The 25892-nt window shown below is 55.1% G+C and overlaps 1 protein-coding gene across 4 annotated transcripts in view; it reads left to right on the top strand.

Moving 5' to 3' along the window:
* The window catches only part of MROH1 (maestro heat like repeat family member 1), a 157216-nt gene that overhangs the window by 90368 nt on the left and 40956 nt on the right, over nucleotides 1–25892 (top strand). For all 4 annotated transcript variants that reach the window (XM_073562389.1, XM_073562390.1, XM_073562386.1 and 1 more), the window contains 5 exons: nucleotides 8798–8910; nucleotides 9986–10138; nucleotides 10222–10376; nucleotides 13114–13279; nucleotides 21154–21350. In XM_073562389.1, the coding sequence (XP_073418490.1) occupies nucleotides 8798–8910; nucleotides 9986–10138; nucleotides 10222–10376; nucleotides 13114–13279; nucleotides 21154–21350 (784 nt within the window). The remainder of the gene's footprint in view (nucleotides 1–8797; nucleotides 8911–9985; nucleotides 10139–10221; nucleotides 10377–13113; nucleotides 13280–21153; nucleotides 21351–25892) is intronic.

The following is a 25892-nucleotide window of genomic DNA, read 5'->3' as shown; positions in this document are numbered from 1 at the left end:
CAATGATATCATGTAAATTATGCAACACCAAAAATCTGCAGTTTTCTTCGTGGTCTGGGGCGACCCGCATTATCACCTGGGTCCAAAACTGAGGTTTATTCTTCGCCAAAGGAGTAGCATCAATACCCCTCAAAAGAATAGGCGTCCGCAGAGGTGTCATAGGAAAACCACAACGTTAAGCAAAATCCAAGTCCATTAGATTCAAGGCTGCTCCTGAATCCACAAAAGCCTTCGAGGAAAATGTGGATAAGGTGCAGATCAGAGTACTTGCCAAAAGAAACTTAGGTTGTACACCACCCACAGCAAATGTGTGTGCAAAACGTTTCTCTCGTTTAGGGCAGACAGAAATAACATGAGAGACATCTCCACTGAAAAAACACAGCTTATTACGCTTTCTAAACTCCTGACGTTGCGCCCTAAACAAAACTCTGCATAGGTTCAGACATTTGTTCAAAAGGTGGCAGTGCCTTCCATGTAGTCTTGCGTTCACGTAAACGCCGATCAACTTGAATGGCTAATGACATAGAATCGTCAAGACCAGAGGGAACAGGAAATCCCACCATAGTATCTTTTAAAGTCTCAGACAAACCTTTCCAAAAGAGGGCTGACAATGCACTATCATTCCATGTAGTAAGGACCGCCCACTTTCGGAATTTCTGACAGTATAACTCTGCAGGATCCTGACCCTGGTTCAATGCCAATAGGGCTCTCTCAGCTTGATCAATAGCATTAGGTTCATCATATAACAACCCCAAGGGTTGAAAAAATGCATCCACATTAGTCAAAACAGGATCTTCAGGTGTCAAAGAAAACGCCCAATCCTGGGGATCGCCGTGCAGCAAGGAGATGACAATTTTAACCTGCTGCGCAGAGCTCCCCGATGAGTTAGGCTTCAAGGCAAGAAATAATTTACAATTCTTAAAATTCAAAAATTTAGATCGATCCCCAGAAAACACATCAGGAGCAGGGATCCTTGGTTCAACAGCATGTGAATGAGTGAGATAGGCGGAAATTCCCCTCACTTCAGCAGCGAGCTGCTCCACACGATAAGACAATTGCTTAATCTCCATCAAGGAAAAAAAAAAAAATCCTCCTACTGCCCCAGAGAAAAAAGAGAAAATATACATACAAAAAAAAAATTGAGTTTTTTTTTTTTTTTTTTTACAATTCTCTCCTGCTTTTGAGTACCCTAGAATCTGCGGTATGGCTGGTGATTCTGTTATGAATGAGTCACCGAGGAGGAAAAAACAAAAAGCAGGCTAAGCCCAGAAAACCGGAGAGGTTGGTAACTAGCGGATTGCAGACCCCTGATCCTATCCACAACAACTAGCAGTAGCCGTGGAGCGTGCCTACGGTGGTCCTAGACACCTCTTCACAGCCGGAGAACTAAATAAGCCTAAAGAAAGGGAAAATCTAAACTGCCCCAGAGCAGACCCCAAAGCAATAGACAGCCCCCAACATGTATTGTCGGTGAAACAAGATGAAAACACAAACACAGATAGAAAGATAGGCTGAGCAAACGATGGGGCCCTCGCTAACTAGAAAGGACAGGAAAGAAAAGCTGCTGTCTGCAATCACGCAAAAAACCCTGCCAAAAAGAATGTCCAACATGTCTGATAGAAAAAGGCCCTGAAGTCGCCAGACTTCAAATCACTATATCAGCACTCAGGTATATTCTGAAGACAGAGCAAAAGAGATCAACTGATCAGAGACAAAATGGGGAACCAGACAAAAACTCATATGAAAAATAGCAGAGAAAACTTAGCTTTAGGAAGGCAGGAACCAAACTGGAAACTAGGAGCCACAGTCAGGAAAAATCACCAGCAAGAAACTAGGGAGTCGGCTGCCTTAAATCCAATCAGAAACTCCCGATGTCCAATCGCAGTCCTTTTCCTCAGGTGGCCGGTCTCTGCCATTCAGATCAGCCTCATCACCTCCCTTCACCAACAGAGGGAGTCCAGACAGAGAACTCACTACTCCTCTGTCAGCACAGCCAGCTCCGTAACCCTCACCAGAAGCCAGAGGCAAACCCGAAAATGAGCTCACAACACTGGTCCCCCATCTTGTATATTGGGGTCTCTTCTCCCCGTGCCATCCTCTCATCCGGTGTCTGGTCCTACATCTTGTATATTTGGGTCTCTTCCCCCGTGCCATCCTCTCATCCTGTGTCTGGTCCTCCATCTTGTATATTGGGGTCTCTTCCCCCCCCGTGCCATCCTCTCATCCTGTGTCTGGTCCTCCATCTTGTATATTGGGGTCTCTTCTCCCCGTGCCATCCTCTCATCCTGTGTCTGGTCTCCCATCTTGTATATTTGGGTCTCTTCCCCCGTGCCATCCTCTCATCCTGTGTCTGGTCCTCCATCTTGTATATTAGGGTCTCTTCCCCCGTGCCATCCTCTCATCCTGTGTCTGGTCCTCCATCTTGTATATTGGGGTCTCTTGTCTCCGTGCCGTCCTCCATCTAGTATATTGGGTATTGGGGTCTCTTCTCCCCGTGCCATCCTCATCCTGTGTCTGGTCTCCATCTTGTATATTGGGGTCTCTTCTCCCCGTGCCGTCCTCCATCTTGTATATTGAGGTCTCTCCCCCCCCCCCCCCCCCCCCCGTGACATCCTCTCATCCTGTGTCTGGTCTCCATCTTGTATATTGGGGTCTCTTCTCCCCGTGCCATCCTCTCTTCCTGTGTCTGGTCCTCCATCTTGTATATTGGGGTCTCTTCCCCCCCGTGCCATCCTCTCATCCTGTGTCTGGTCTCCATCTTGTATATTGGGGTCTCTTCCCCCCCGTGCCATCCTCTCATCCTGTGTCTGGTCCTCCATCTTGTATATTGGGGTCTCTTCCCCCCCGTGCCATCCTCTCATCTGGTGTCTGGTCCTACATCTTGTAAATTTGGGTCTCTTCCCCCGTGCCATCCTCTCATCCTGTGTCTGGTCCTCCATCTTGTATATTGGGGTCTCTTCTCCCCGTGCCATCCTCTCATCCTGTGTCTGGTCTCCCATCTTGTATATTTGGGTCTCTTCCCCCGTGCCATCCTCTCATCCTGTGTCTGGTCCTCCATCTTGTATATTGGGGTCTCTTCTCTCCGTGCCGTCCTCCATCTAGTGTATTGGGGACTCTTCTCCCCGTGCCATCCTCATCCTGTGTCTGGTCTCCATCTTGTATATTGGGGTCTCTTCTCCCCGTGCCATCCTCTCTTCCTGTGTCTGGTCCTCCATCTTGTATATTGGGGTCTCTTCCCCTCTTCCCCCCCGTGCCATCCTCTCATCCTGTGTCTGGTCTCCATCTTGTATATTGGGGTCTCTTCCCCCCCCGTGCCATCCTCTCATCCTGTGTCTGGTCCTCCATCTTGTATATCGGGGTCTCTTCCCCCCCGTGCCATCCTCTCATCCTGTGTCTGGTCTCCATCTTGTATATTGGGGTCTCTTCTCCCCGTGCCGTCCTCCATCTTGTATATTGGGGTCTCTTCTCCCCGTGCCATCCCCTCATCCTGTGTCTGGTCCTCCATCTTGTATATTGGGGTCTCTTCTCCCCGTGCCATCCCCTCATCCTGTGTCTGGTCTCCATCTTGTATATTGGGGTCTCTTCTCCCCTTGCCATCCTCTCATCCTGTGTCTGGTCTCCATCTTGTATATTGTGGTCTCTTCTCCCCGTGCCATCCCCTCATCCTGTGTCTGGTCCTCCATCTTGTATATTGGGGTCTCTTCTCCCCGTGCCTTCCTCTCATCCTGTGTCTGGTCTCCATCTTGTATATTGTGGTCTCTTCTCCCCGTGCCATCCTCTCATCCTGTGTCTCGTCTCCATCTTGTATATTGTGGTCTCTTCTCCCCGTACCATCCCCTCATCCTGTGTCTGGTCCTCCATCTTGTATATTGGGGTCTCTTCTCCCCGTGCCATCCTCTCATCCTGTGTCTGGTCTCCATCTTGTATATTGGGGTCTCTTCTCCCCGTGCCATCCCCTCATCCTGTATCTGGTCCTCCATCTTGTATATTGGGGTCTCTTCTCCCCGTGCCGTCCTCCATCTTGTATATTGGGGTCTCTTCTCCCCGTGCCATCCTCTCATCCTGTGTCTGGTCCTCCATCTTGTATATTGGGGTCTCTTCTCCCCGTGCCTTCCTCTCATCCTGTGTCTGGTCTCCATCTTGTATATTGTGGTCTCTTCTCCCCGTGCCATCCTCTCATCCTGTGTCTGGTCCTCCATCTTGTATATTGGGGTCTCTTCTCCCCGTGCCATCCTCTCATCCTGTGTCTGGTCTCCATCTTGTATATTGTGGTCTCTTCTCCCCGTACCATCCCCTCATCCTGTGTCTGGTCCTCCATCTTGTATATTGGGGTCTCTTCTCCCCGTGCCATCCTCTCATCCTGTGTCTGGTCTCCATCTTGTATATTGGGGTCTCTTCTCCCCGTGCCATCCCCTCATCCTGTATCTGGTCCTCCATCTTGTATATTGGGGTCTCTTCTCCCCGTGCCGTCCTCCATCTTGTATATTGGGGTCTCTTCTCCCCGTGCCATCCTCTCATCCTGTGTCTGGTCTCCATCTTGTATATTGTGGTCTCTTCTCCCCGTGCCATCCTCTCATCCTGTGTCTGGTCTCCATCTTGTATATTGTGGTCTCTTCTCCCCGTGCCATCCCCTCATCCTGTGTCTGGTCCTCCATCTTGTATATTGGGGTCTCTTCTCCCCGTGCCATCCTCTCATCCTGTGTCTGGTCTCCATCTTGTATATTGGGGTCTCTTCTCCCCGTGCCATCCCCTCATCCTGTGTCTGGTCCTCCATCTTGTATATTGGGGTCTCTTCTCCCCGTGCCGTCCTCCATCTTGTATATTGGGGTCTCTTCTCCCCGTGCCATCCTCTCATCCTGTGTCTGGTCCTCCATCTTGTTTATTGGGGTCTCTTCTCCCCTTGCCGTCCTCTATCTTGTATATTGGGGTCTCTTCTCCCTGTGCCTTCCTCCCATCCTGTGTCTGGTCTCCATCTTGTATATTGGGGTCTCTTCTCCCCGTGCCATCCCCTCATCCTGTGTCTGGTCCTCCATCTTGTATATTGGGGTCTCTTCTCCCCGTGCCGTCCTCCATCTTGTATATTGGGGTCTCTTCTCCCCGTGCCATCCTCTCATCCTGTGTCTGGTCTCCATCTTGTATATTGGGGTCTCTTCTCCCCGTGCCTTCCTCCATCTTGTATATTGGGGTCTCTTCTCCCAGTGCCTTCCTCCCATCCTGTGTCTGGTCTCCATCTTGTATATTGGGGTCTCTTCTCCCCGTGCCATCCTCTCATCCTGTGTCTGGTCTCCGTCTTGTATATTGGGGTCTCTTCTCCCCGTGCCATCCTCTCATCCTGTGTCTGGTCTCCATCTTGTATATTGGGGTCTCTTCTCCCCGTGCCTTCCTCCATCTTGTATATTGGGGTCTCTTCTCCCAGTGCCTTCCTCTCATCCTGTGTCTGGTCTCCATCTTGTATATTGGGGTCTCTTCTCCCCGTGCCTTCCTCTCATCCTGTGTCTGGTCTCCATCTTGTATATTGGGCTCTCTTCCCCCCGTGCCATCCTCTCATCCTGTGTCTGGTCTCCCATCTTGTATATTGGGGTCTCTTCTCCCCGTGCCATCCTCTCATCCTGTGTCTGGTCCTCCATCTTGTATATTGGGGTCTCTTCTCCCCGTGCCATCCTCTCATCCGGTGTCTGGTCTCCATCTTGTATATTGGGGTCTCTTCCCCCCGTGCCATCCTCTCATCCTGTGTCTGGTCTCCCATCTTGTATATTGGGGTCTCTTCTCCCCGTGCCATCCTCTCATCCTGTGTCTGGTCTCCATCTTGTATATTGGGGTCTCTTCTCCCCGTGCCATCCTCTCATCCTGTGTCTGGTCTCCATCTTGTATATTGGGGTCTCTTCTCCCCTTGCCGTCCTCTCATCCTGTGTCTGGTCTCCATCTTGTATATTGGGGTCTCTTCTCCCCGTGCCATCCTCTCATCCTGTGTCTGGTCTCCATCTTGTATATTGGGGTCTCTTCTCCCCGTGCCATCCTCTCATCCTGTGTCTGGTCTCCATCTTGTATATTGGGGTCTCTTCTCCCCGTTCCATCCTCTCATCCTGTGTCTGGTCTCCATCTTGTATATTGGGGTCTCTTCTCCCCGTGCCATCCTCTCATCCTGTGTCTGGTCTCCATCTTGTATATTGGGGTCCCTTCTCCCCGTGCCATCCTCTCATCCTGTGTCTGGTCTCCCATCTTGTATATTGGGGTCCCTTCTCCCCGTGCCATCCTCTCATCCTGTGTCTGGTCTCCATCTTGTATATTGGGGTCTCTTCTCCCCGTGCCATCCTCTCATCCTGTGTCTGGTCTCCATCTTGTATATTGGGGTCTCTTCTCCCCGTGCCATCCTCTCATCCGGTGTCTGGTCTCCCATCTTGTATATTGGGGTCCCTTCTCCCCGTGCCATCCTCTCATCCTGTGTCTGGTCTCCATCTTGTATATTGGGGTCTCTTCTCCCCGTGCCATCCTCTCATCCTGTGTCTGGTCTCCCATCTTGTATATTGGGGTCCCTTCTCCCCGTGCCATCCTCTCATCCTGTGTCTGGTCTCCATCTTGTATATTGGGGTCTCTTCCCCCCGTGCCTTCATCTCATCCTGTAAAACACAAGCTGCGGAGACACAATTGCATGTTTCTCAACGCAAGCAATGACTAGCCAGGTCTTTCCCCGGGAAGGAACAACCACGGGAAGGGCATTCTCCAATGAAGGAAACCACCTATGCCAAAACATGGTATCCATCCACAGACAGCTGTTTTGGGGTATTGCCCCTCGTCAGTGTGGAGTAGGAAACTGGCCAGTAGGAGCAATGCCTAGTAGAAGACTAGGCATTGTTCTTTCCCGGGGAAAGACCTGGCTAGTCATTGCTTGCTTTGAGAAACGTGATGGTGTCTCCGCGGCTCTTGTTTTCCATGTTTTTACATATTTCCCATAAGGGTGGGGGCATTGCTCTAGAATCACTGCGTTGAGAAACATGTGATGGTGTCTCCGCAGTGTTGGATGTTGAACTCCATGAGTTCATTCATCCTCATTTTTCACAATCCTCTCATCCTGTGTCTGGTCTCCATCTTGTATATTGGGGTCTCTTCTCCCCGTGCCATCCTCTCATCCTGTGTCTGGTCTCCATCTTGTATATTGGGGTCTCTTCTCCCCGTGCCATCCTCTCATCCTGTGTCTGGTCTCCATCTTGTATATTGGGGTCTCTTCTCCCCGTGCCATCCTCTCATCCTGTGTCTGGTCTCCATCTTGTATACTGGGGTCTCTTCTCCCTGTGCCATCCTGTCTGGTCCTCCATCTTGTATATTGTGGTCTCTTCCCCCCCCCCCCCCGTGCCATCCTCTCATCCTGTGTCTGGTCCTCCATCTTGTATATTGGGGTCTCTTCCCCCCCGTGCCATCCTCTCATCCGGTGTCTGGTCTCCATCTTGTATATTGTGGTCTCTTCCCCCCCGTGCCATCCTGTGTCTGGTCCTCCATCTTGTATATTGGGGTCTCTTCTCCCCGTGCCATCCTCTCATCCGGTGTCTGGTCTCCATCTTGTATATTGTGGTCTCTTCCCCCCCCGTGCCATCCTGTCTGGTCCTCCATCTTGTATATTGGGGTCTCTTCTCCCCGTGCCATCCTCTCATCCTGTGTCTGGTCTCCATCTTGTATATTGGGGTCTCTTCTCCCCGTGCCATCCTCTCATCCTGTGTCTGGTCTCCATCTTGTATATTGGGGTCTCTTCTCCCCGTGCCATCCTCTCATCCTGTGTCTGGTCTCCATCTTGTATATTGGGGTCTCTTCTCCCCGTGCCATCCTCTCATCCTGTGTCTGGTCTCCATCTTGTATATTGGGGTCTCTTCTCCCCGTGCCATCCTCTCATCCGGTGTCTGGTCTCCATCTTGTATATTGTGGTCTCTTCCCCCCCCGTGCCATCCTGTCTGGTCCTCCATCTTGTATATTGGGGTCTCTTCTCCCCGTGCCATCCTCTCATCCTGTGTCTGGTCTCCCATCTTGTATATTGGGGTCTCTTCTCCCCGTGCCATCCTCTCATCCTGTGTCTGGTCTCCATCTTGTATATTGGGGTCTCTTCTCCCCGTGCCATCCTCTCATCCTGTGTCTGGTCTCCATCTTGTATATTGGGGTCTCTTCTCCCCGTGCCATCCTCTCATCCTGTGTCTGGTCTCCATCTTGTATATTGGGGTCTCTTCTCCCCGTGCCATCCTCTCATCCTGTGTCTGGCCCTCCATCTTGTATATTGTGATCTCTCCCCCCCCCCGTGCCATCCTCTCATCCTGTGTCTGGTCTCCATCTTGTATACTGGGGTCTCTTCTCCCTGTGCCATCCTGTCAGGTCCTCCATCTTGTATATTGGGGTCTCTTCTCCCCCGTGCCATCCTCTCATCCTGTGTCTGGTCTCCATCTTGTATACTGGGGTCTCTTCTCCCTGTGCCATCCTGTCAGGTCCTCCATCTTGTATATTGTGGTCTCTTCCCCCCCCCCCCCCCCCCCGTGCCATCCTCTCATCCTGTGTCTGGTCCTCCATCTTGTATATTGGGGTCTCTTCCCCCCCGTGCCATCCTCTCATCCGGTGTCTGGTCTCCATCTTGTATATTGTGGTCTCTTCCCCCCCGTGCCATCCTGTGTCTGGTCCTCCATCTTGTATATTGGGGTCTCTTCTCCCCGTGCCGTCCTCTCATCCGGTGTCTCGTCCCCCACCTTGTATATTGAGGTCACTTCCCCCTTGCCATCCTCTCACCTTCGGTTGTTGGGTCACTACTACGTCTCGTATTTTTCAGGTTTTGCTCCGGACCACAAGGATGATCAGGTGGAGAAGCTGCAGATGTTGAGGGGCGGCCTCCTGAACCCCGATTCTAACGTCTTGTTCCATACTTGCTTTGAAATTGCGATGGTAAGAGGGTTGTGGTGGATTCAGGGATCACTATTTTTAAGGGTCCATACTGTCATTTAAAAGTAAGGCATGTAAATGGTTGCGCATCATCAGCTTGAGGCGTCTGTCAGTTACTTGTAGGCGGGGTCAGTGTGGATCTTTTCTCTGCGATAGGAGGCCGGGTCTGGGTGGGCAGTCACTTGTTCACTAGGGAGTCAGGGTCAGCATGGGCCATCTTTCACTAGGGGGCAAGGTAATTATGGGCCGTCTGTCACTAGGGGGCAAGGTCAGCGTGGGCCATCTGTCACTAGGGGGCAAGGTCAGCGTGGGCCGCCTGTCACTAGGGGGCAAGGTCAGCGTGGGCCATCTGCCACTAGGGGGCAGGGTCAGCGTGGGCCGCCTGCCATTAGGAGGCAGGGTCAGCGTGGGCCGCCTGCCACTAGGGGGCAGGGTCAGCGTGGGCCGCCTGCCACTAGGGGGCAGGGTCAGCGTGGGCCGCCTGCCACTAGGGGGCAGGGTCAGCGTGGGCCGCCTGCCACTAGGGGGCAGGGTCAGCGTGGGCCGCCTGCCACTAGGGGGCAGGGTCAGCGTGGGCCGCCTGCCACTAGGGGGCAGGGTCAGCGTGGGCCGCCTGCCACTAGGGGGCAGGGTCAGCGTGGGCCGCCTGCCACTAGGGGGCAGGGTCAGCGTGGGCCGCCTGCCACTAGGGGGCAGGGTCAGCGTGGGCCGCCTGCCACTAGGGGGCAGGGTCAGCGTGGGCCGCCTGCCACTGGGGGGCAGGGTCAGCGTGGGCCGCCTGCCACTGGGGGGCAGGGTCAGCGTGGGCCGCCTGCCACCGGGGGGCAGGGTCAGCGTGGGCCGCCTGCCACTGGGGGGCAGGGTCAGCGTGGGCCGCCTGCCACTGGGGGGCAGGGTCAGCGTGGGCCGCCTGCCACTGGGGGGCAGGGTCAGCGTGGGCCGCCTGTCACTGGGGGGCAGGGTCAGCGTGGGCCGCCTGTCACTAGGGGGCAGGGTCAGCGTGGGCCGCCTGTCACTAGGGGGCAGTCTCTGGTTTTTCAGGGCTCTTGCGATGTCAGATACGGTGGTGTCTCCTCAGATAATCGGGAAGCGCCTTCCCCCGGAGCAGCTCACCAGTCTACTCTTCGTCACCTTCGAGGGGCTCTCCGATCCTGATGCAAATTGCTCCAGAGCTGCCACTGTGATGATCAATTCTCTGCTGAAGGATCGGGGGACCATCCTGCTGTCCAAGGTAGGGTCAGTGCTGCAGAGCTGCGGCCCCTGACATCCATCTGAGGTTATCTAATAATGGTAGACTGACTATTTTCCTCCAAGGTCCCGGAGATTATTCTGCGTGTTCAGGAGCAGCTGGAGGAGACCCCTGAGGAGCACGTTAGGAAGGCAGCTGTACAGACTCTGTATATACTGGCCACACAACATGTGAAGGCCGTGGTGTCCAGCCTCCTGTCCTGCCCTGTTCCGTATGACAGGTAATGGTGCATTCCACCCAACTACAGGCTCCACGAGAAACCAAACCTATAGAAGAGTCCTCTGAGCCTCCCTTGATCCCTCCACAGTCCTCTGAACCTCCCCTGACCTTTCCGTTGTCCTCTGAGCCTGTCTCCACCCCCCTGCCCCTCCTGGCTCCCCTTCCTATCTGGTCCCCTCCTGCCCCCTTTCCTCTTTGGTCCCTTTCTATCACCTCTATCCCCCTACATTTCCTCTCTGGGCCCCTCCTGTCCCCCGTTCCTTCCTTCCCTCCCTCTCTGGGCCCCTCTTGTGCCCCGTTCCTTCCTCTCTCTCTGGGCCCCTCCTGTCCCCCGTCCTTTCCTGCCTTCGCCCCTCCTGTCCCCCGTTCCTTCTATCCTCTCTGGGCCCCTCCTGTCCCCCGTTCCTTCTATCCTCTCTGGGCCCCTCCTGTCCCCCGTTCCTTCCTCCCTCCATCTCTGGGCCCCTCCAGTCCCCTGTTCCTTACTCCCTCTCTGGGCCCCTCCTGTCCCCTGTTCCTTACTCCCTCTCTGGGCCCCTCCTGTCCCCTGTTCCTTACTCCCTCTCTGGGCCCCTCCTGTCCCCCGTTCCTTCCTCCCTCCATCTCTGGGCCCCTCCAGTCCCCTGTTCCTTCCTCCCTCCATCTCTGGGGGCCCCTCCAGTCCCCTGTTCCTTCCTCCCTCTCTGGGCCCCTCCTGTCCCCTGTTCCTTACTCCCTCTCTGGGCCCCTCCTGTCCCCTGTTCCTTACTCCCTCTCTGGGCCCCTCCTGTCCCCTGTTCCTTACTCCCTCTCTGGGCCCCTCCTGTCCCCTGTTCCTTACTCCCTCTCTGGGCCCCTCCTGTCCCCTGTTCCTTACTCCCTCTCTGGGCCCCTCCTGTCCCCTGTTCCTTACTCCCTCTCTGGGCCCCTCCTGTCCCCTGTTCCTTACTCCCTCTCTGGGCCCCTCCTGTCCCCTGTTCCTTACTCCCTCTCTGGGCCCCTCCTGTCCCCTGTTCCTTACTCCCTCTCTCCATCTCTGGGCCCCTCCAGTCCCCCGTTTCTTACTCCCTTCGCCCCTCCTGTCCCCCGTTCCTTACTCCCTCCATCTCTGGGCCCCTCCTGTCCCCCGTTCCTTCTATCCTCTCTGGGCCCCTCCTGTCCCCCGTTCCTTCCTCCCTCCATCTCTGGGCCCCTCCAGTCCCCCGTTCCTTACTCCCTCTCTGGGCCCCTCCTGTCCCCTGTTCCTTACTCCCTCTCTGGGCCCCTCCTGTCCCCTGTTCCTTACTCCCTCTCTGGGCCCCTCCTGTCCCCTGTTCCTTACTCCCTCTCTGGGCCCCTCCTGTCCCCTGTTCCTTACTCCCTCTCTCCATCTCTGGGCCCCTCCAGTCCCCCGTTTCTTACTCCCTTCGCCCCTCCTGTCCCCCGTTCCTTACTCCCTCCATCTCTGGGCCCCTCCTGTCCCCCGTTCCTTCTATCCTCTCTGGGCCCCTCCTGTCCCCCGTTCCTTCTATCCTCTCTGGGCCCCTCCTGTCCCCCGTTCCTTCTATCCTCTCTGGGCCCCTCCTGTCCCCCGTTCCTTCTATCCTCTCTGGGCCCCTCCTGTCCCCCGTTCCTTCTATCCTCTCTGGGCCCCTCCTGTCCCCCGTTCCTTCTATCCTCTCTGGGCCCCTCCTGTCCCCCGTTCCTTCTATCCTCTCTGGGCCCCTCCTGTCCCCCGTTCCTTCTATCCTCTCTGGGCCCCTCCTGTCCCCCGTTCCTTCCTCCCTCCATCTCTGGGCCCCTCCAGTCCCCTGTTCCTTACTCCCTCTCTGGGCCCCTCCTGTCCCCTGTTCCTTACTCCCTCTCTGGGCCCCTCCTGTCCCCTGTTCCTTACTCCCTCTCTCCATCTCTGGGCCCCTCCAGTCCCCTGTTCCTTACTCCCTCTCTCCATCTCTGGGCCCCTCCTGTCCCCTGTTCCTTACTCCCTCTCTCCATCTCTGGGCCCCTCCTGTCCCCCGTTCCTTCCTCCCTCTCTCGGCCCCTCCTGTCACCCGTTCCTTCCCTCCCTCTCTGGGCCCCTCCTGTGCCCCGTTCCTTCCTCCCTCTCTGGGCCCCTCCTGTCCCCCGTCCTTTCCTGCCTTCGCCCCTCCTGTCCCCCGTTCCTTCCTCCCTCTCTGAGCCCCTACTGTCCCCCGTTCCTTCTATCCTCTCTGAGCCCCTACTGTCCCCCGTTCCTTCTATCCTCTCTGGGCCCCTCCTGTCCCCCGTTCCTTCTATCCTCTCTGGGCCCCTCCTGTCCCCCGTTCCTTCTATCCTCTCTGGGCCCCTCCTGTCCCCCGTTCCTTCTATCCTCTCTGGGCCCCTCCTGTCCCCCGTTCCTTCTATCCTCTCTGGGCCCCTCCTGTCCCCCGTTCCTTCTATCCTCTCTGGGCCCCTCCTGTCCCCCGTTCCTTCTATCCTCTCTGGGCCCCTCCTGTCCCCCGTTCCTTCTATCCTCTCTGGGCCCCTCCTGTCCCCCGTTCCTTCTATCCTCTCTGGGCCCCTCCTGTCCCCCGTTCCTTCTATCCTCTCTGGGCCCCTCCTGTCCCCCGTTCCTTCTATCCTCTCTGGGCCCCTCCTGTCCCCCGTTCCTTCTATCCTCTCTGGGCCCCTCCTGTCCCCCGTTCCTTCTATCCTCTCTGGGCCCCTCCTGTCCCCCGTTCCTTCTATCCTCTCTGGGCCTCTCTCGCTGTGACATTCTATCACTAATGCCCCCACTCTCCTGCTGCGGTCTCTTGCAGTGAAGTGTGCAGCCTGTGGTGGGCGCTGTCCTCGGATCCTCCTCTCACATCTCAGGTTCTGAATATTCTTGTGGAAAAGATAACAGGCGATGTCCCCTACAAAGAGTGCAAGATGTCGCTGCTGAGCTCCACCTCCAGCCGAGTGGCCACCCTCCTGCCGCTCGCGGTGAGTACAGCCCTGCCCGGACATGTGACCCCGTCTGACAACAAAACGAACGGCTACTGACCCTGACAACCTCTGTACATTGTGATATTAACTATAACCCGCCCTGCACACTGTATACATCGTATATACCCCGAGCCTTTTACTGACAACCTCTGTATGCAGTGTGATATCTCCTATAGGGGGTTGTCACCCGCCCTGCACACTGTATACATCCTATATACCCCGAGCCTTCTCCTGACAACCTCTGTATGCAGTGTGATATCTCCTATAGGGGGTTGTCACCCGCCCTGCACACTGTATACATCCTATATACCCCGAGCCTTCTCCTGACAACCTCTGTATGCAGTGTGATATCTCCTATAGGGGTTGTCACCCGCCCCGCACACTGTACACATCCTATATACCCCAATCCTTCTCCTGACAACCTCTGTATGCAGTGTGATCTCTCCTATAGGGGTTGTCACCCGCCCCGCACACTGTACACATCCTATATACCCCAATCCTTCTCCTGACAACCTCTGTATGCAGTGTGATCTCTCCTATAGGGGTTGTCACCCGCCCTGCACACTGTATACATCCTATATACCCCGAGCCTTCTCCTGACAACCTCTGTATGCAGTGTGATATCTCCTGTAGGGGTTGTCACCCGCCCTGCACACTGTATACATCCTATATACCCCAATCCTTCTCCTGACAACCTCTGTATGCAGTGTGATCTCTCCTATAGGGGTTGTCACCCGCCCTGCACACTGTATACATCCTATATACCCCGAGCCTTCTCCTGACAACCTCTGTATGCAGTGTGATCTCTCCTATAGGGGTTGTCACCCGCCCCGCACACTGTACACATCCTATATACCCCAATCCTTCTGACAACCTCTGTATGCAGTGTGATATCTCCTATAGGGGGTTGTCACCCGCCCTGCACACTGTGTACATCCTATATACCCCGAGCCTTCTCCTGACAACCTCTGTGTACAGTGTGATCTCTCCTATAGGGGTTGTCACCCGCCCCGCACACTGTATACATCCTATATACCCCGAGCCTTCTCCTGACAACCTCTGTATGCAGTGTGATATCTCCTATAGGGGGTTGTCACCCTCCCTGCACACTGTGTACATCCTATATATCCTGAGCCTTCTCGTGACAACCTCTGTGTACAGTGTGATATCTCCTATAGGGGTTGTCACCCGCCCCGCACACGGTATACATCTTATATACCCCCAGCCTTCTCCTGACAACCTCTGTGTACAGTGTGATATCTGCTATAGGGGGTTGTCACCCGCCCTACACACTGTATACATCTTATATACCCCCAGCCTTCTCCTGACAACCTCTGTGTACAGTGTGATATCTCCTATAGGGGGTTGTCACCCGCCCTACACACTGTATACATCCTATATACCCCGACCCTCCTGCTGACAGTGTGCGGGATGGGTGACAACCCCTATAGCAGGGCTGTGGAGTCGGTAAGCCACAGTTGCGACTCCGACTCCTGGATTTTATCAGGCTCCGACTCCTTCATAAATGGCCAATTCATAACAACAAATTTACTGCTGTAAAATATTAAACATCGTGCTTATTCAGTTTCTCACCATCATATAAGTAATCAGACCACTTAGAGCAAAAACTACATTTATTAGAATACAATTAGAATATAGCAAATAACTTTTATAAACTTTTCTAAACTGTAAGTAAATATGCAATAAACACTTTTATGCAGTTAATAAGAAGAAATCTATAAATTTGTCCTCAGAAAAAGTATTGCCTCTGTCAGATCCTCCTTCATGGATGCCCTCAAATCTGATCTAATTATTTTGAGAGCAGAGAACAACCTCTCTACACTAACTTGTGTTGGTGGCAAAGCAGTAACCACTCGGGCAACATCTCTGACAATGTCAGGATACAGAGGAATCGCTTGTTGCACTGTTATTTTTGATGAACGGTCAAATTTCTCAATTTCTTTTAGTGCACATGAAAAATTCTGCTGCAATGTACTGGCTGTGTTCCTTGATGGGGATGACTCTTCTATGCGGGAACGCTTTGCACGGTCCTTGTGATCCAAATATTTTTCGAAATTAAATTCTTCATCAGTTGATGATGAGGGTGAAGATGTGGCAGGACGACCAAATTCTTCTTGTTCCTCCTGACTGTTCTGCAACCCTTTCATCCTTACTGCTATTTCAAACAGAGCTTCTTTTCCTTTACTTAGCTGTTGATCATCTAGAAGAATCCGATGCATTGGGTCTACATAAACAGCTGCCAAAAGAATGTTATTTTGTAATAGTAGCTCCTCTCTCCGTTTCATTGATGTAGCAATGCCACTTGCAATTAACCCTCCTCTTTGGGACAAGCGAAACATCAGGTTCTTCCACTCCTTTAAGAAAATACCTGGAGTTAAGTCCTCTGCTTGTAATTTTTTAGTCACTGTAAATGGGTGCTCTAGCAATTTTTCCAGCTCAGTCACCTGATTCCACTGACTTTCATTTAGCGTCAGTTGAGGGTTAGCCATGTCTACAAGAAAGGTTTTCAGTTCAACCAAGCGCTGAATCATTAAGTAAGTACTGCCCCATCGTGTGGCTTGATCAATAATTGCCCCTTTTCCAGCACGTCTCTTCAAAATTGAGTCAACTTTAGGGGTTCTGGCAACAGTAGCCAATTTTCTCACCTTGCCAATCAGTGCAGCAGCATGTCCTTCTTGCAGACTGTCTCTTATAGCCAGCTGTAGCGTATGCACAACACAGCGCATGTGATGAATGAAAGAACATATCGACACAGTTTCAACAAGATCATCTAAACTATCATGTTGCTGTTCATCTGAAGCAACTTCAGTTTGCTCCTCAGTTACAATACTGTGTTCCTCTATTTCAAACATTTCTGTGTCTGTGGACCCAGAATGTTCTTCTAGCTGCTGGTCACCATCATTCCTCTCATTCATTAGCTTAATAGTACTTATCATATTTGAAGCATTGTCAGTTACGACAGAAAGAACTTGCTCTTTTTTAAGTTCATAGTCTTGCAGAACCTTTTCCACCAAGACCTGGAGAAACTCACTGGTGTGATGAGCTTTGGTGTCTTTTACTGCCAATGTCTTGGTAACTATTTCATTTTTGTCACAAACAAATCGGACATTGATGGCAAAATAGTTCACTCTGTGACGTGTGCAGGCATCCATTTTAAGAAACAGAAAGCGTCCCTTGAGAGTTTTGTTTAAAAGCTTCTTCGATTACTAATTTTCTAATACTCTCTCTCCAGAGAAACACCAAGCTTGCGGGCCATTTCCCCATTCAGACACATAAAAGCTGGTCGTGAAAATAATGAAATAGGCACACTATCCTTTACAACAAGCTCTATGATCTGTTTTTTAAATGTATCTACTGTCATTGTCACAGTAACTTTGTCACTGACAAAATATCTTGCAACTGATGGCTGCACAGTTCTCTGCTCCTTTGTTTGGCTGGAAGAGCTGGGCACTGGTTCATTGGTTTGGATGCAGTCTTTCTCATCCACTGCTTTCAGTACTTCTGGATGAAAGCGCTGTAAATGTCTCTTTAGATTAGAAGCTCTGGTAGGAGCATTTTTATCTTTGCCTGAATATGCATTCATCTTGGCTTCACAGCATTTGTTTTCGTCTGGATCATTTGTCATACACTGACAGACATAATGTTTTCTATCTTGAGTGATGGTGAAATGTTCAAATACAGCTGATTTAATGTGATGCTTCTTTGACATTCTCAGGTTTTTAAATCTGCATTCACAATCCAACTGACAATTGTTTTTCCTAAAAACAATTGTTCAAAATTATTGCCAGGTCGTACAACTGATATAGTGGTCAGTAATACTGTTATTATTCCTCATGTGCTCACAGTTAACTGATGCAAAGTTTGTTGAAAGGACAATACTTCTTACAGTCTTCCTCTTCTGAGTAGCAGGCAGCTGTGAGATGCTTGGAAGACGCACACCTAGTGTGATCTAGTCTAGAGGAGGAGCTTTACTACTAAGAATTTGCAACACATTTTCACTTTCAGTTTCATACATTGTAAGTAGGGGGGTTGGGGCAGCATGAGGTTAACCAAGTATAAGATTAGATGAGGGCAGTGGAGAACAGTGACACACAAGAAGTAAGAAATGTCTCCAGCAGAACTGCTTATCACTGTTGTTCATAGTTTGATAGAACATATATATTTGAGTAACATTTATAAAATCCATATGAAAGTTCAATTATGAAATATTAATACATTTTTTTTAAAGTCGGAGTCGGTACAATTCTACCGACTCCGACTCCAACCAAAACTAACTCCGACTCCACAGCCCTGCCCTATAGGAGATATCACACCGTGCACAGAGGTTGTCAGCAGGAGGGTCGGGGTATATAGGATTTATACAGTGTGCGGGTCGGGTGACAACCCCCTATAGGAGATATCACACTGTACACAGAGGTTGTCAGCAGGAGGGTCGGGGTATGTAGGGTGTGTGCAGGGCAGGTTACGATCTGTTTTTGATGCTTTCTCCTGCTCTCTGCTTGCGCTCTGCTCTGTGCTGCTCTGCTCTCTACGCTGCTCTCTGCTGCACGGTGCGCTCTGCTCTCTGTGCGGCTCCCTGCTCTCTGTGCGGCTCCCTGCTCTCTGTGCGGCTCCCTGCTCTCTGTGCGGCTCCCTGCTCTCTGTGCGGCTCCCTGCTCTCTGTGCGGCTCCCTGCTCTCTGTGCGGCTCCCTGCTCTCTGTGCGGCTCCCTGCTCTCTGTGCGGCTCCCTGCTCTCTGTGCGGCTCCCTGCTCTCTGTGCGGCTCCCTGCTCTCTGTGCGGCTCCCTGCTCTCTGTGCGGCTCCCTGCTCTCTGTGCGGCTCCCTGCTCTCTGTGCGGCTCCCTGCTCTCTGTGCGGCTCCCTGCTCTCTGTGCGGCTCCCTGCTCGCTGTGCGGCTCCCTGCTCGCTGTGCGGCTCCCTGCTCGCTGTGCGGCTCCCTGCTCGCTGTGCGGCTCCCTGCTCGCTGTGCGGCTCCCTGCTCGCTGTGCGGCTCCCTGCTCGCTGTGCGGCTCCCTGCTCGCTGTGCGGCTCCCTGCGCTGCTCCCTGCTCGCTGCGCTGCTCCCTGCTCGCTGCGCTGCTCCCTGTTCGCTGCGCTGCTCCCTGTTCGCTGCGCTGCTCCCTGTTCGCTGCGCTGCTCCCTGTTCGCTGCGCTGCTCCCTGTTCGCTGCGCTGCTCCCTGTTCGCTGCGCTGCTCCCTGTTCGCTGCGCTGCTCCCTGCTCGCTGCGCTGCTCCCTGCTCGCTGCGCTGCTCCCTGCTCGCTGCGCTGCTCCCTGCTCGCTGCGCTGCTCCCTGCTCGCTGCGCTGCTCCCTGCTCGCTGCGCTGCTCCCTGCTCGCTGCGCTGCTCCCTGCTCGCTGCGCTGCTCCCTGCTCGCTGCGCTGCTCCCTGCTCGCTGCGCTGCTCCCTGCTCGCTGCGCTGCTCCCTGCTCGCTGTGCTGCTCCCTGCTCGCTGTGCTGCTCCCTGCTCGCTGTGCTGCTCCCTGTTCGCTGTGCTGCTCCCTGTTCGCTGTGCTGCTCCCTGTTCGCTGTGCTGCTCCCTGCTCGCTGTGCTGCTCCCTGCTCGCTGTGCTGCTCCCTGCTCGCTGTGCTGCTCCCTGTTCGCTGTGCTGCTCCCTGTTCGCTGTGCTGCTCCCTGTTCGCTGTGCTGCTCCCTGTTCGCTGTGCTGCTCCCTGTTCGCTGTGCTGCTCCCTGTTCGCTGTGCTGCTCCCTGTTCGCTGTGCTGCTCCCTGCTCGATGTGCTGCTCCCTGCTCGATGTGCTGCTCCCTGTGCAATATATTCAGAATTCAGAGTCTTCAGCGGTTGATACCTTTTAATGGCTAACTGAAAAGATGGTAACACATTGCAGCTTTCCAGACTCCTCAGGCCTCTTCATCAGGCATAGACTAATACAAAATCTGAAGAGTCACATATTTATGCACAACACGGCACAGAAATAACACAATAGATAAGACAAGTGACGTGAAGCAGAATTGTGATTATGGGAGAGGAAGAAACATAAATATTGGACCAGTTCATAGATAAGGAGTCCGGATGTTTTATTGTCCTGTGATTGGGGTCTCCCAATGTGTTGTGTAATGACCCCAGAAGGTCTTAGGAGCAAATTCCTTAATTGATGTAAAAAGACATAAATCCATCTACTGGCTAACACGGTACAAAGATATACATCTTTCCTGCTCTCTGTGGTGCGCTCTGCTCTCTGTGGTGCGCTCTGCTCTCTGTGGTGCGCTCTGCTCTCTGTGGTGCGCTCTGCTCTCTGTGGTGCGCTCTGCTCTCTGTGGTGCGCTCTGCTCTCTGTGGTGCTCCCTGCTCTCTGTGGTGCTCCCTGCTCTCTGTGGTGCTCCCTGCTCTCTGTGGTGCTCCCTGCTCTCTGTGGTGCTCCCTGCTCTCTGTGGTGCTCCCTGCTCTCTGTGCTGCTCCCTGCTCTCTGTGCTGCTCCCTGCTCTCTGTGCTGTGTCCTGCGCTCTCTGTGCTGCTCCCTGCTCTCTGTGCTGTGTCCTGCGCTCTCTGTGCTGCTCTCTGTGCTGTGTCCTGCGCTCTCTGTGCTGTGTCCTGCTCTCTCTGTGCTGCTCCCTGCTCTCTGTGCTGTGTCCTGCGCTCTCTGTGCTGTGTCCTGCGCTCTCTGTGCTGCTCCCTGCTCTCTGTGCTGCTCCCTGCTCTCTGGCCTTCCATCCTGAACAGGAGCTTCATTCCAGACACGCAGCTGTAACACATCTTCATTTCCTCCTGGACGGGGAGGGAGGGCGGGGGAGTCTGGAAATGAGGTCTGGATGGGTTTTTTCTCCCCTATTCCAGTTAATCCCTGGTTACATATACACCTCCACTGTCCAGGTGTTCAGGCCTCCCCTCCCCCGACACCTTACACTCCATCCAATCTCTCCTTCTGTCCCACTGTCACTGGCCTGTGCCCCTCCTCACAGCACCAGCGCTTCTGCCAGTCTGGGGCCTCTGCCCGCTCTGTGCTGGTGCAGTCACTGTGTACATACATTACTGATCCTGAGTTACATCCTGTATTATACCCCAGAGCTGCACTCACTATTCTGCTGGCGCAGTCACTGTGTACATACATTACTGATCCTGAGTTACATCCTGTATTATACTCCAGAGCTGCACTCACTATTCTGCTGGTGCAGTCACTGTGTACATACATTACTGATCCTGAGTTACATCCTGTATTCTACCCCAGAGCTGCACTCACTATTCTGCTGGTGCAGTCACTGTGTACATACATTACATTACTGATCCTGAGTTACATCCTGTATTATACTCCAGAGCTGCACTCACTATTCTGCTGGTGTGGTCACTGTGAGTAGTGAGTGCAGCTCTGGAGAATAATACAGGATGTAACCCAGGATCAGTAATGTAATGTATGTACACAGTGACTCCACCAGCCGAATAGTGAGTGCTGCTCTGGAGTATAAAACAGGAGGTATCTCAGGATCAGTAATGTATGTACACAGTGACTGCACCAGCAGAATAGTGAGTGCAGCTCTGGAGTGTAATACAGGGTGTTTCTGAGTGTTTGTTTGGGTGTCGTCTCTGCTGTTTCTCTGTCTCCGGCTCTGGTGTGGAGTATGTAGGGGGTTACTGGGCGATGATTATTGGAGGGTCTTCCAGGCAGCTGAGAGTCCTGGTGAATTGTGATTCCTGTCTGAGTTCAGCTCTTCTTTTGTGGTCTCCGATGATGGCCTGATCCCTCCGCTTTGTCACCTGCCGCTTTGACTCTCGGTGGCTCTGTGAAAGCTGCGTGACAAGTTTGCGGCTGCAGTGACATTGCTGAGTGTGTAGATGGGGGTCCGGTGACGTGTGGGGTTGTGTCTCTGGCGTCTCATACTGCCTCTCTCTTGCAGGCCACTTGTGCCCTCCGCGAGGTGCTGTCTCAGCCGCAGTCATCCCCTGCTGTACAGGAGCTTTACTCCCAGCTGTTTGTGGTGCTCCTCCTGCGGATCAGCTCTATGGTCGGTGTGCAGCCCCCCAAGAACCTCGGACCCACCAAAGAGAGGAAGAACAGCCAGAACCAGAGCAGCCGCGGCCTCGATCCGTGCAGGTAATATGTGCGCCACCCAGGGGTTAATGCCTGCGGTCACTGCTGAGGGAAAAATGCATCGGAGATGATGAGCCAGAGTATATCCTCCGACGTGCTCTGGCCGTCCGTGCCCTGCCCTGCCCCGTCCTCTGGCCGTCCGTGCCCTGCCCTGCCCCGTCCTCTGGCCGTCCGTGCCCTGCCCTGCCCCGTCCTCTGGCCGTCCGTGCCCTGCCCTGTCCTCTGGCCGTCCGTGCCCTGCCCTGCCCCGTCCTCTGGCCGTCCGTGCCCTGCCCTGCCCCGTCCTCTGGCCGTCCGTGCCCTGCCCTGCCCCGTCCTCTGGCCGTCCGTGCCCTGCCCTGCCCCGTCCTCTGGCCGTCCGTGCCCTGCCCTGCCCCGTCCTCTGGCCGTCCGTGCCCTGCCCTGCCCCGTCCTCTGGCCGTCCGTGCCCTGCCCTGCCCCGTCCTCTGGCCGTCCGTGCCCTGCCCTGCCCCGTCCTCTGGCCGTCCGTGCCCTGCCCTGCCCCGTCCTCTGGCCGTCCGTGCCCTGCCCTGCCCCGTCCTCTGGCCGTCCGTGCCCTGCCCTGCCCTGCCCCGTCCTCTGGCCGTCCGTGCCCTGCCCTGCCCTGCCCCGTCCTCTGGCCGTCTGTGCCCTGCCCTGCCCCGTCCTCTGGCCGTCTGTGCCCTGCCCTGCCCCGTCCTCTGGCCGTCCGTGCCCTGCCCTGCCCCGTCCTCTGGCCGTCCGTGCCCTGCACTTCCCCGTCCTCTGGCCGTCCGTGCCGTGCCCTGCCCCGTCCGTGCCCTGCCCCGTCCGTGCCCTGCCCCGTCCGTGCCCTGCCCCGTCCGTGCCCTGCCCCGTCCGTGCCCTGCCCCGTCCGTGCCCTGCCCCGTCCGTGCCCTGCCCCGTCCGTGCCCTGCCCCGTCCGTGCCCTGCCCCGTCCGTGCCCTGCCCCGTCCCGTCCTCTGGCCGTCCCTGCCCTGCCCCGTCCGTGCCCCGCCCCGTCCCCGTCCGTGCCCCGCCCCGTCCCCGTCCGTGCCCCGCCCCGTCCCCGTCCGTGCCCCGCCCCGTCCCCGCCCGTGCCCCGCCCCGTCCCCGCCCGTGCCCCGCCCCGTCCGTGCCCCGCCCCGTCCGTGCCCCGCCCCGTCCGTGCCCCGCCCCGTCCGTGCCCCGCCCCGTCCGTGCCCCGCCCCGTCCGTGCCCCGCCCCGTCCGTGCCCCGCCCCGTCCGTGCCCCGCCCCGTCCTCTGGCCGTGCCCCGCCCCGTCCTCTGGCCGTCCCCCGCCCCGTCCTCTGGCCGTCCCCCGCCCCGTCCTCTGGCCGTCCCCCGCCCCGTCCTCTGGCCGTCCCCCGCCCCGTCCTCTGGCCGTCCCCCGCCCCGTCCTCTGGCCGTCCCCCGCCCCGTCCTCTGGCCGTCCCCCGCCCCGTCCTCTGGCCGTCCCCCGCCCCGTCCTCTGGCCGTCCCCCGCCCCGTCCTCTGGCCGTCCCCCGCCCCGTCCTCTGGCCGTCCCCCGCCCCGTCCTCTGGCCGTCCCCCGCCCCGTCCTCTGGCCGTCCCCCGCCCCGTCCTCTGGCCGTCCCCCGCCCCGTCCTCTGGCCGTCCCCCGCCCCGTCCTCTGGCCGTCCCCCGCCCCGTCCTCTGGCCGTCCCCCGCCCCGTCCTCTGGCCGTCCCCCGCCCCGTCCTCTGGCCGTCCCCCGCCCCGTCCTCTGGCCGTCCCCCGCCCCGTCCTCTGGCCGTCCCCCGCCCCGTCCTCTGGCCGTCCCCCGCCCCGTCCTCTGGCCGTCCCCCGCCCCGTCCTCTGGCCGTCCCCCGCCCCGTCCTCTGGCCGTCCCCCGCCCCGTCCTCTGGCCGTCCCCCGCCCCGTCCTCTGGCCGTCCCCCGCCCCGTCCTCTGGCCGTCCCCCGCCCCGTCCTCTGGCCGTCCCCCGCCCCGTCCTCTAATTGGCGGTGCACGGAGTTCGCAGAAATAATTCTGACCCGACACGTTTGGAAATTCGTTACTTGTGGAGATGTCCTTCTGTGCATCCAGTACACTGTACACCCCCCATGTATCACTCTCTCCATACAATACAGACCACCTGTACACGGCAGTCTCATGGCAGCGATCAGACTTTCCAGCCCTCTATCTTACGTTCTGTCAGGTGAAGGCTTCTCTATGTCGCGGATGATGAGTTATTTCCTCTGATCATAACATCCCCCTGATGAGCTGTGAGCGGTGGAGGGGCAAACATTAATCTTGAGGTACATGAAGCAATTGCCTATTTCACCAGAGCCAGGGTCACCCTGTGCCCCAGAATAGTAAATGATGAGTATCTGTCTGCTAAGACCCCACCAATTTCATGAGTGGGGTCATTGACCGGGGTTGCTCTGATCAGGACACGGCCTTACTGCACTGCTACCTGGAAGTGTCTGGCAACCGATGCCATTCACCCGATGCGCTGCCGTCCATGATCCTCCTTTCTGCAATGCCCCCCCTTCTCCAGTGTGCTGCCGTCCATGATACTCCTTTCTACAGTGCCCCCCCATTCTCCAGTGCGCTGCCGTCCATGATCCTCCTTTCTACGGGCACCCCCTTCTCCAGTGCGCTGCTGTCCATGATCCTCCTTTCTACGGTGCCCCCCCCATTCTCCAGTGTTCTGCTGTCTGATTGTTTCTACGGTGCCCCCCCCTCCTCCAGTGCGCTGCCGTCCATGATCCTCCTTTCCACGGGCCCCCCCCCCCTTCTCCAGTGCCCTACCGTCCATGATCCTCCTTTCTACGGGCCCCCCCTTCTCCAGTGCGCTGCTGTCCATGATCCTCCTTTCCACGGGCCCCCCCCCCTTCTCCAGTGCCCTACCGTCCATGATCCTCCTTTCTACGGGCCCCCCCCCTTCTCCAGTGCGCTGCTGTCCATGATCCTCCTTTCTACGGGCCCCCCCTTCTCCAGTGCGCTGCTGTCCATGATCCTCCTTTCTACGGGCCCCCCCCCCTTCTCCAGTGCGCTGCTGTCCATGATCCTCCTTTCTACGGGCCCCCCCTTCTCCAGTGCGCTGCTGTCCATGATCCTCCTTTCTACGGGCCCCCCCTTCTCCAGTGCGCTGCTGTCCATGATCCTCCTTTCTACGGGCCCCCCATTCTCCAGTGTTCTGCCGTCTATGATCGTTTCTACCAGGGCTGTGGAGTCGTGGAGTCGGAGTCGGTGCTCATTTTTGTGGAGTCGGAGTCGGAGTCGGTATAAAATGGACTGACTCCTAAAATATATAATAAATTGGGTACAGTAATTCAATGCAGGATGTGCTGAATATTTTTTCATAGGAGTTTGGGAAAGTTATGAAATGTCCTATAAATGGCTGTTATATTCCTGATCTAAGGCTACATTCACACACAGCGTTTTTCCTGTGTTTTTTGAGGATACGTTTTTCAGCTGCAAAAGCTGATCATCTTTTTAAAAAACCGCATCACCTGAAAGGTTTTTGAGCTCATAGATAATGTTTTCAATAGCAAAAGCAGATTAGAAATCTGCTCTATCTATATATCCATTTATCCATATCTGTCTATCCATATCGTATCTGTACCAAAAAGAATGAAAACCGGGTAGTACACCAATATATATTCTGTTCTATCTAAATATCTTGATTATTGTATCATAGAAATGATTAAATGTCTGAGGTTCACATTGTACTACAATAAATTTTTCACTTAAATATAAGCAATATGTGTGGGAGTCGGAGTCGTGGAGTCGGAGTCGGTGTAAGGGAAATTGAGGAGTCGGAGTCGCAGGTTTGGCTTACCGACTCCACAGCCCTGGTTTCTACGGTGCACCCCCCCCTCCTCCAGTGCGCTGCTGTCCATGATCCTCCTTTCTACGGTGCCCCCCCCATTCTCCAGTGTTCTGCTGTCTATGATCGTTTCTACGGTGCACCCCCCTCTCCTCCAGTGCGCTGCTGTCCATGATCCTCCTTTCTATGGTGCCCCCCCCATTCTCCAGTGTTCTGCCGTCTATGATCGTTTCTACGGTGCACCCCCCCCTCCTCCAGTGCGCTGCTGTCCATGATCCTCCTTTCTACGGTGCCCCCCCCATTCTCCAGTGTTCTGCTGTCTATGATCGTTTCTACGGTGCACCCCCCCCTCCTCCAGTGCGCTGCTGTCCATGATCCTCCTTTCTACGGTGCCCCCCCCCATTCTCCAGTGTTCTGCTGTCTATGATCGTTTCTACGGTGCACCCCCCCCTCCTCCAGTGCGCTGCTGTCCATGATCCTCCTTTCTACGGTCCCCCCCCCGTTCTCCTGTGTTCTGCTGTCTATGATCTTTTTTACGGAGCCCCCCCCTTCTCCAGTGCGCTGGTGTCCATGACCCTCCTTTATACGGTGCACTGGCGTCCATAATCCTCCTTTCTACGGTGCCTTCTCCAGTGTGCTGCCGTCCGCATTCATCTCCTTTTATTCTGTGCCTTTTTCTCCAATGCGCTGCCTCACCCTTTCTCCTTTGTGGTGCAGTCTGTGCTCATCTCCCTCTGATTCTGTGCGTTCTCTCTTCGGTACGCTGCTTCCCCCTTTATATGGTGCGCTGCTGCCGGTGTCTGATTCTATGC

Source organism: Dendrobates tinctorius, unplaced genomic scaffold (assembly GCF_039654945.1).
Source record: "Dendrobates tinctorius isolate UK_male_01 unplaced genomic scaffold, ASM3965494v1 ptg000349l, whole genome shotgun sequence".
Classification (NCBI taxonomy): domain Eukaryota; kingdom Metazoa; phylum Chordata; class Amphibia; order Anura; family Dendrobatidae; genus Dendrobates; species Dendrobates tinctorius.
The sequence above is the reverse complement of the archived record's forward strand: the minus strand, read 5'-3'. Positions and strand labels throughout refer to the sequence as shown.